Source organism: Nothobranchius furzeri, chromosome 5, assembly GCF_043380555.1.
Source record: "Nothobranchius furzeri strain GRZ-AD chromosome 5, NfurGRZ-RIMD1, whole genome shotgun sequence".
Lineage (NCBI taxonomy): Eukaryota > Metazoa > Chordata > Actinopteri > Cyprinodontiformes > Nothobranchiidae > Nothobranchius > Nothobranchius furzeri.
In genome coordinates, this window is record NC_091745.1 from 34,878,615 (window position 1) to 34,889,288 (window position 10,674).

At 43.3% G+C, this 10,674-nt stretch overlaps 1 protein-coding gene across 1 annotated transcript; it reads left to right on the forward strand.

Annotated features, from left to right (window-relative positions):
- Nucleotides 1-7,476: 7,476 nt before the first annotated feature.
- On the forward strand, nucleotides 7,477-10,165 carry LOC107378782 (PRELI domain containing protein 3A). Its single transcript, XM_015949179.3, has 7 exons — nucleotides 7,477-7,646; nucleotides 7,843-8,011; nucleotides 8,149-8,238; nucleotides 8,312-8,382; nucleotides 8,490-8,592; nucleotides 9,452-9,526; nucleotides 9,660-10,165. Exons 1-6 carry the CDS (start codon nucleotides 7,615-7,617, stop codon nucleotides 9,509-9,511), a joined length of 525 nt encoding a protein of 174 aa, XP_015804665.1. The 5' UTR covers nucleotides 7,477-7,614; the 3' UTR covers nucleotides 9,512-9,526; nucleotides 9,660-10,165.
- The last annotated feature ends 509 nt before the right edge of the window (nucleotides 10,166-10,674 follow it).

Here is a 10,674-nt window from a genome sequence, read left to right on the forward strand (position 1 = left end):
GGAGCTGAAAAGACATCCATAAATATTTGGGATGTCCATCCATCCATTCATCCATCCATCCATTTTCATCTGCTTAACCGGAGTCGGGTCATGGGGGCAGTAGCATAAGGCGAGAGGCCCAGACTTCCCTCCCCCCAGCCACTTGGGCCAGCTCCTCCAGGGGAATCCCAAGGCGTTCCCTGTCCAGGTGAGAGACATCCCTCCACCGTGTCCTGGGTCTACCTTTAGGTCTCTTCCCGGTTGGACATGCCCAGAAAACTATGGAAGAATTAAAGTGCCAGAAATTGAGCACTTGAACTTTCAATTTGAGAGCAGAATTTCATATCAAGAGACCAACTTTTTAATTTGAGAATAAGATTTTATATTATTGCTCTCAAAACTTGTAATGCGTGCACTCAAAATGTCTGCTCTCTCTTTTAAATATACTCTGTTCTCCTTCAAATCTTTGTTTCTGCGCTCAGATTTAACCTTCTTTCACTGGTATTGTCTTCTCACGTGACAACTTTTTCTCTGCACGGATCAAAACTGCTCCCACAAGTCTGCTCCCTGCTCTCATGGATTTTTTCTGCTGTTGCTCAAAACTTGGAAGTACAATCTCCTAGCAACTGCTCAGCCAATAGGAGAACTGTATGGAACTGGGCGGTGACAAACGTCTTGGGGTTCACTCGATTTTAAAGCGGGTTATCCCATAGATATGAATACGTAGATGCCCAATTGGGCACTGGAACAGTTTCACCGCCATATTAGATGGGTCTCCTCACTCTCCATTGTCAATGCAGAACAGCAGTGACTGTAAAAAGAGATGCAGAAGCAGAGTAAACAACTGTGCCCATTTCTGTGCAGTTTTTAGTTGGGTAAACACCTCCTCAGTAGAAAAGAATGCACCGGAGGCAAATGGAGACCCATCTAAAATGGCGGCCGGCCACTACGACAGCTCCAATAGACAGCGCCAGTCCACGAGGCGTCTACGTACATTTGTCTGTGGGTTATCCTGTGAGGCTTCAACAGTTAGCTACATCTGCTCTTCAGCTTTCTGCTCCACGTTACGATCATCATGTGGACATTGTCAGTATCATGGTGTTCAAGCTGATGAAGACTAATGAATTATTTTGGCCAGACAGACTTTTTACACACATACTTACTCGTTCGCTTAGCTAACACTAACCCTACATGACAGCAACAGCCTGCTGACCTGAAGCAGGTTATTTCTTTTATGTTGACTGTTTTAGAGTTTTATTTTTTATCAAAAAACTATTTGTTAAATAAAAACAGCAGATTTATGCCACACTATCTAAATGTAATATAAAATATGATCAGTTATTTATAAAAATCATTTTAAAATCTAGATGCACAAATGGCTCAAATTTCAGTTCTTCTGTTCAAGTGAAAGAAAAATAAAGACTCCAGTTGAATCAACATTATTTATTGTAACAATGAGATTTCTACATGGATCACAAAAAAAAACTGCTTATTCAAACTAGCATGGTAGTACACACTCCTCATCAACACTTAGTTCCTAGAGACAAAATCACACTCATCTGTTGTTGTAAAGAGTAAATTAGCATAAAGGGTAAAAATTGTATTAATGATGTAAACACATTTCACAGTGTATAAACATGAAGCCTCACTTTAAACCAGCTTCTTCTGTCACAGATAAAACTAAACACAGTTATTGTAAAGCAGCACATCTAACCTCTATCTCACACTGGAAGCATCAGCAGCGCAGAACAGCGCTGCTTCAAGTACAACCCATTTTAGTCTGGGGAGGGTCCCCAGAATCGGACCGCTGTGCCGCTTAAGATAGGATCGGGTTATATTTTTGCCACGAGCCACTTCTGTGCCAAGTCCATTCCTGCAGTAAACACAGGGCTAGACAGGAAATCACAAGTTTCAGTGTAAATGTCTGGCAATTTTCAAAATATGACTAATGCAGCAAAGCTCACATCTACATGTGACCTCATGGCTTTGTTTACTATCAGTTTCTTTCAAGAAGTGATTTTCAGCATGGACGATGCTTTAACCTGGCAGGAGAGGGGCACAGCACACTCCTGCAGCCTGCACACCAGAATGGTTACGGCCGACTCGCCACATCAACAGGAAAACGGGAAATGATCAGTCATGGTGAAAAATGTGCCCCAGAAAATAAAAGAACTGCAAAGATTAATGTAAATGCATAGTTTAGGTTGAGTGGGTTGTCCAGTAATCAGAAGGTTGCAGGTTCAATCCCAGCTCTGACCAGAGAATGCTGCTGTTGTGTCCTTGGGCAAGACACTTAACCCACCTTGCCTGCTGCTGGTGGTCAGAGGGACCGGTAGTGCCAGGTGCCAGTGCTCGGCCGCCTTGCCTCTGTCAGTGTGCCCCAGGCCAGCTGTGGCTACAGGGTAAAGCGCTTTGGAGTCCTCTGACTCTGAAAGGGGCTACAAGAGTGGATCATTCATCATGTAGATCATGAACCCAGAGATGTTCATGAATCTAGAGAACAATGTTCCCGCAGGTTCTGTCAACACACAACCGACCGTGAGGTGACATCTGGGAGTCAGAAGCAGCGAGCTTCAGGAGCATCATCTGCTAACTCTAGAAGTTCTGCTAGATGAACCCAGATGTGAGCAGCTCCTGCTAGCCTGATGCTTCTCTGTTAGAAGTGAGGAAACCACAATGCTCCATCCATTTCTGGTAAAGCTCTGCAAGCACTCGTCTCTCTGACCTCATCCCTCCTTTCCTTTTACACGAGCAGCAAACACAGCAGCACCTACTTTTACACAAACAATCATTTAGTTTGTTTTTCAAAGTAAGAGAAATAAAACCTTTTAAAGATCTCAGAAAAGCATCTGATGTTCTGCAGAACTGTGGTTCTTTGTTAAAGTTGTGAAAGTTAAATACATCATTACATTTAAGTCAACGTATCTGTTGAATTATTATTCATTCACTTTTTCTTTTCTTCTTCTAGTCATTGAACGCCCCATCCAACAGTGGCTCTCCCGGTTCTCCGACTCGGTTAAAGTACACCATAATTCTACAGAATAAAGTTTTTAATGTTAATAATGTTCGTGGACACCCTCTGGCACTGATCAGTGACATAACTCTGCAGAAGCAGTCGTGATACGCTGACATCTGAGCAAAGTCCTTAAAGGGCCGAGTTTGTATGGAGAGACAACAGCTGGGAGGACCGAGCCGTTGTGTCTTCTTCTACAGAGGAAACATGGCTATCATGTCTGTCATATCACCTCTACAAACTAAATGTCATTGTTTACAGTATTTATATGTTTACTGAAACTTTTCTAACATTCACCACAAACCCTGAGTCCTGGTTGAGCTCCACACTGAGGCGCATCAACAACATGTTCAGATCTGAGTCAGCATCCTCTTGTTCTGGTCCAGGGTGGGAAAGCAAGGTTTTAATGTTGATGTAACAAATCATCTAGATCAAATCTAAATATTTAAACTAATGTTGAGACTCACATGAGCCGTGATGTCCATGATGCTCTGGAGCTTCTTCTCTTCTGGCCTCCTTGTTGTTAAAACCTTCGGATGAACCTGGCTGATGCAGGAGTCTGGACAGCAGGGGACGGTGGGAATGCTTCTGAAATCTGCATTTGTCTGAGAACAAGAGTAAACACACAAAACTACGTCTGAGAAATGAATCATTCTTCAGTGGTTGGTGAACCAACACACACAGAAGAAACAAATCTACTAGGGAATCAAATACTCATGTTCATTATCCAGTTCATGCAGGAACAGATGTGGCTGATCCTAAATGAACAGTCTGAGTGTCCCAGAGTAACAATAGCTGTGTCCATAGTGTGGAGGATTACTCTATGGTTCCTTCAACTGAGCACATTTAGCACTGCCACAAAAACAAGTGGACAAAGAAAAAAATTATAATTAAAAACATTTAAACCAGGGATGTTCCCACTGATCAGACCAGCCAATCATTAGGGTTGGGCATCGAGCATCGATTGGAACCGGTTCCAACTGTTAGTTTTTCCGGGAATCATTCAAAGTTTTTACTTCGATTCCTAGAATGCCGACGGAAGAGGAATCCGCGGCCGATCTCCGTGAAAAATAAGTGATCTGCAAATTGTGATCAACGCTTTTCAGAGCTGATCACACCAGCTGTCTGTGTGCAGCACCGAGCCCCCTTCCCCCCACCCAGATATAAACAAACACGTCTGCTAAACTTTTACTCCGTGCAGCGTAGAGAAAACCTTTTAAAATACGTCAACACAGTGGATTTAATAGAAGCTTTAAAGAACAAACTCTGGACGGTGTGAGGAGAGTTTGTCTCAGTGCAGAAATAAAAACACACACGGAGCATCAGCAGTCAGACACAGCCGCTCACCAACACTCGTGTGTGTGTGTGTGTGTGTGTGTGTGTGTGTGTGTGTGTGTGTGTGTGTGTGTGTGTGTGTGTGTGTGTGTGTGTGTGTGTGTGTGTGTGTGTGAGCGTCAGAAGGCTGAACAATAACCTGTAGAATAGTTAAAGTCATCATGCTAGAGCAGCTTCTCTGTGGTGGACCACACCAGCTTCTGCCACAATAAATAGTAATAATAATAATAATAATAATAATAATAATAATAATAAATCACTCACAATGTTGTGAACATTTTGATTTCCTTTCTGAACTATTTCTGTTGAGAGATTTAATGTTTAAAACTGTTAAATTGTTACTGACAGCAGCTACGTTTAAGTTTCTGTTCTGACTGAAGCTGCTGCAGCATGGAGGTGTAGTTCTCAGTCATCCTGGACATGATCATCCTGAGAGTTTTAGCTGAAAACAGCTGGGCGTTTCTGGATATGTTGGAGACATTTAGCCTCTCATCCCAGAGGCTTCTTCCAGACTTTGGTTGTGGTCAGAAACAAACACACTGGTTGTGCTGCAAGTCTTTTTCATTTTTTTCTCCAAAACATGATTTTGTCTAAATGAAGGTGATGTTATGTTATGTTATGTTCTGTGTCCCTTTGTTCCCCAGCCCCTCCAGTTCCCACTCCAGGTTTTTCTCTTGTGTCCCATTATTATCTCCAGCCCTCTGTAGACTTCCCTCAGGTGTCTTTCTAATCATTCCCCATTCCTAGTCAATCTTAATTTAGTCCCCTCATCCGTCTATTTGTTTATTTTTGGCCCTCAGTCTTTAGGTTTTGTGTAATCCTTGTATTATAGGTTAAGTAAGGTTTTCTGTCATCCTGCTTGTTTCAATTAGATTATTGTATTCACCTGCCTTCCCTCCAGCTCTCACTATGCACACCTGCCACCTGTTCCCCTGATCACCTCCCTCTGTGTTTAAAACCCCTGTCTTGTCCTTCAGTGTTTGTCGGTCCATTGTATATGTCTGAGCTGTTCTGTGTCCTCCGGTGTTTTTGCCTGAGTCCTTGCTCCTGTTTGTGAAACTTCAGTTTTTGTCTTTTTAACTGCTGGATTAAGCCTCACCTTAAAGAATAAAGAATGTATTTCTTTACTCCTGTCTGCGTGATCTGGTGTTCTGCATCTTGGGTTCAAACCTCCTGCCCGTCATTGTGACATGTTATTATTCATAGAGTTAAAATTTATGTTGAAGTTAAGATTATTTCATCAAGTAGGACCTGTGGTTAGCTGGCTCATGTAAAACATGTCATGTCTTCAAAGAATCTGAATCGGGAATCGATAGGAACCGGAATCGTTGCCCACGTGAGCGTTAAAGTCCCCCAGCAGAACGAGGGAGTCACCGGAAGGAGCGCTCTCCAGCACCCCCTCCAAGGTCTCCAGAAAGGGTGGGTAGTCTGAACTGTAGTTTGGTGCATAAGCACAGACCACAGTCAGAACTCATCCCCCCACACGTAGGCGGAGGGAGGCTACACTCTCATTCACCGGGGTAAACCCCAACGTACAGGCACCAAGATGGGGGGCAACGAGTATGCCCACCCCTGCTCGGCGCCTCTCAGTGGGAGCAACTCCAGAGTGGTAGAAAGTCCAACCCCTCTCAAGGAACTGGTTCCAGAGCCAGAGCCATGCGTTGAGGTGAGTCCGACTATATCTAGTCGGAACCTCTCAACCTCACACACCAACTCAGGCTCCTTCCCCACCAGAGAGGTGACATTCCATGTGCCAAGAGCCAGCTTCTGTAGCCGAGGATCAGACCGCCACCCTTCACACACTGCGCCCGACCCTTTTGGCCCCTCCCACGAGTGGTGAGCCCGTGGGAAGGGGGACCCACGTTTCCATGGGTGGCCCTACCAGAGGCATAAAGCCTCAGACAACTTAGCTCCTGGGATCATTGAGACACTCAAACCCCTCCACCACGGTAAGGTGGCAGCCCAGGCAGAGGCTTTGGAATGTATTGGTCTGAATTAATGTAGGTTTGTTTAAATGATTAGCGCTCAATTTCAGCCTCCTAGTTATGAGTAATGCTGATGCTTGAGTTTTATAGGAAGATTTTGAGGAATAAAACCACAAATAAAACAAGATTTTGCACACGTGTAAAGGACATTAAAAAAATTCCAAACGACGCATGCTTAAAATACTTGTCTGAGCTAATCTGAAAATTTATAAGCTTGGGTTAAAAATGTGATTCTAAGAAATTAGCTAAATTATTTTTTATTTGTTTATTTTGTTTTTAATGTTGTTTTTGTACAGTTGTAAATTTTACATTATATGTTTGGACTTCTTTAAAATGTGTTTCCTGATTAAATATCAGGGTTGAATCCTACATGCTCTTGATTTGAAATAAACGAGACACAACTTCTGCCGTGTGCTGTGAGTTTTAGGTAACTTGATCCGTTCCACATCTAAGGAAGGGGAGGGAGAACTTGCTTCAAAGATGCTCCACGCATGCACATTGATGGAGGCGGATGCAGCAGCGAAGCATCAGCAGCATCTGACGCAAAAGAGACAGGTGTCGTGCCAGAATCGGAACGGCTGCAGCAGGAGTGCGCGCGCAGCCGCAATTCTGGTTATTTCTGCTTCAGCGAATCAAAGAAAATGAGTAAAATCAATCCCAGCAATATTTGGCGTCTACTTGGTAAAAAAATTGATGCGTCCTCGCTTGGAATGTTTTTTTTTCAATGCATGCGCGCTCCCGACACAAGACCACACATTCAAATACCTTGGCGCAACACCGGAAGTGAAGATGGCTGTGGACGGTTCCTGGATGACTCACTGTCGTAAAATCACCGTCAATTTGTTTAATAGCTAAAATTAAATTACATTTGGAGCTAAACGTGATAGTGATATTTAATCAAGCAATACTGTTCAGCCTAATGAATGTATACGGCTAAAATGTAAGATTTAAAATTACTTCAAGGTATTTTATTTTGAAACTCTGAGCGAGAACCTCTCGCCCTTGGACATTTATCTTGACTATCGGCGTTTCTGGTCCACCGGCTCTTTTCCCAACTCTCATCTGTCCGTTAAATGTTGTTTTGTGCCAGTTGTCGCTGAGACAGGTGTATCAGCGGGAAACGTCTCTGTCCTCACGTGACTCCGACATGCCCGCGCGAGCGGAGATGGCTCCTCTGGAATCATCTCGCTGACACATCCCAGGCCTCATTCGAACAACTTGTTCCGTGAGTGGTGATGAGGATGAAGGCAGTCCGGTGAGGAGATGTAGCTTCGGATTAGGGCCAGGACAGCCGTTCTAATAATGAAGATCTGGAGCACCGAACATGCATTCAGGTGAGTCAGCATGATGTTAAAGATTAAAACTTCCATTTCATTAACTGACCTCAAACAAGCTGATGCTCCTAAATGTGTGTTTCCGCTTTAATCCCATTTGAATAATGGGTTATAGGGTGACGTGGTCCCTCACCATCACACTGCCACCACCATACCCTACTGCTGGTTTGATGTTTTGTTCTGATTTTGAGTGCAGCTACCCCTGGGAGACGGTGATCAAGGCTGCAATGAGAAAATACCCCAACCCCATGAACCCCAACGTGGTCGGGGTGGACGTTCTGGACCGCAGTCTGGACTCAGAGGGTCGCCTCCACAGCCACAGACTCCTCAGCACAGAGTGGGGGCTACCGGGTATCGTACGAGCGGTCAGTGGTAAACGCTGGGATGTGTATAAACACACATAAACAGACATGTATCGTAAAAACTCTGTGCTGTGTGTCATCAACATGAATGGAGGTAAGCTCACCTTCTCTGATTGGTTTGTGCTCATTTCCATCTTTAGATACTGGGAACCAACCACACTCAGACTTATGTAAAGGAACTCTCCATAGTCGACCCCAGCCAGAAAAAGATGGAGTTGTGTTCATCTAATGTGAGTCAAAAGCTAATTTAAACCGTGAAGCACGCTTTCAGTTTAAATGTAAATAAGTATCTCTATCCCCCAGATAACTCTCACCAACCTCATATCAGTGGACGAGAGGCTTGTTTACAGACCACACCCACAAAACCCTGAGGTGTAAGTGTTCATTTGTCTTATTATTATTTCTTTCATCTGATTTGATAAGAGCTGTCCACGTTATTTTGTTCTTGTCCTTTCTGCCTCCTCTGTCTGCTGCTCCCCAGCACCGTCCTGACACAGGAAGCCATCATTACAGTGAAGGGAGTCAGTCTGGGCAGTTATCTGGAGGGGATGATGGTCCGGAGCATGTCCGCCAACGCCCGGAAGGTGCTGCAAATCGAATATGATTATCTTCTACGTGTGCAGAGGCACAGAGAGGCTTCACCGTGGCCTCGTTACCTGCGAACGCAGACCAGCATGTTTCCTAATAGATCAAATAAAATAGAAAACTCAAACATTCTCCTGCATTCTGCAGGTTAAGGTTTACGCTTCTTCACGTTCATTAAAGCAAAGACTGAGTCCTGCCAGATTTTCATCATATTATATTATATCTTGATGTTTAGACTCCCTGTTTGGACAGTCGGCAGTCACCTAGCACTCTGATTATGAAAATTACACATCCACACTGAGGAGGAAAAGCTGTGGAATTCCCAGAATCCTGACCAAACCTTTCCTTTGTTTTGTTTTACTCCTTAATTCATTTTGAAATCATTAATACAGAAGGACTTTGCTTGAAAGGGACTTTGTTGTAGGAAAGTCTGTGTTTTACTCCCGCCGCGGCTCGCAGCAGCAGATTTAGACCCAGCCGGTGTCATATGGAGGACTCTTCCTGCAGAAATAAGTAATTAATATTAAAGTGAGGAAATAAAACAGGAAATTCATAAATAAATGTGGAAATAAAATTATAAAATGTTAAATAAATGTGAAAGGAAAATAAGAAATAAATATATAAATGAGAAAATGAAAATTAAATATGTGATTAAATAAAATTAAAAATAAATAAATATTGTTTTTATTTACTTAGATTTTATTTATTTATTTACAGTCTACTGTGACAGTGAGGTCCTCCTGGTGTGTAGGCTTGTTTTCGTCTCAGTGACTCTGATCGTCGTGGCGATGGTGCGGATGACTGGTTAGGGATGAGGATTGGGGTTGACCTGCTGCTCTGTTCTGTGTGCACCTGCAGGGGTGGGACGCTATTGAGTGGATTATTCAGAACTCCGAGAGGGAACGTTCATCTCTGTGACATTCACTAACGCCGGTAACTCCTCTCTCTGCTCTCCTTCACACGTTTCTTCTGCTGCATCAGAAAAATGAGAAAGCTACGTTTAATCTCAAAAACACACAAGTGTTACGGCTCTCACTACACTGTTTTATTTTCTGTTGTTGCTCAGGCCTCTGACTCTTCAAGAACGTCTGCTCTCCTCAGCTCCACCCGAGTTTTCAGCATCTTTGGATCTTCTTGCGATGTCTGGAAGGACTTTTCACTTAGTCCATCTAAGCAGACAAACTAGCTTCAAACCATAGCTTTATTCGTTGCTCTGCATTCTGCATTCCCTAACCCAGTAGGTTTAACAGTATGATGGAGAGACACCTTAGCTAGATGTTGGTGAAAGTTAGAACTCTAGATCCAAATTCAGCTCACATCTTAAAGGTGAACAATGCAAAAGGGGGCGGCTCGTCCAAGATTTGGGACAATTTCATCAATAAGCAACAAACTTAAAAGAGAACAATAAAAACGGATCTAAAAGGAGAACTCCACCATCAACACTGGCCTCTCTTATTTATTTCTTCTACCTGAAAGCAGCCGCTCTGTAAAACAGATTTTTTGAGAGGGAAAAGCGGGTTACTCTCTCCCTCACACACACACAAACACACACTATTCTTCGGAGTTCTAATGGCCTTAAACCCCCTCCTCCCGGAGAAGTGGCAAGCCTCTGACGGTCTCATGACTCCAAACGTAGATGCTACCTATGTAGATCTTGACCATCAGGGCAGTGCTGTATGTGCCATGGTGCACCTATGTGCTAAATGTATTTATAGGTATTATTTGCATAATATTTGATGTTATTTAAAACAAATGCACTGCTTTTATTCTGTCCATGTTACATAAAATGAGTTCAGTTTGTGTTTTATTTTGGTTTTAACATCAGATGATGTTTGGCTGCAGCTTTTGCTGAAACTACTAAAATGAATAAATAAAAGTATTTGTTGTTTGAGCTCATTATCAGCTGGTCCTGTGGTCTGGTTACACCCTGGACATCACACACACACACACACGTAAAACCACAAAGCTTGTTTTAGATGATCCTAACTCCAGACACAATATTCCATCACGTGGATGGCTGCTTATACTGAGCCAGGATCCTCTGGAGGTTCTTCCTGTTAAAAGGGAGTTTTCCTCTCCAC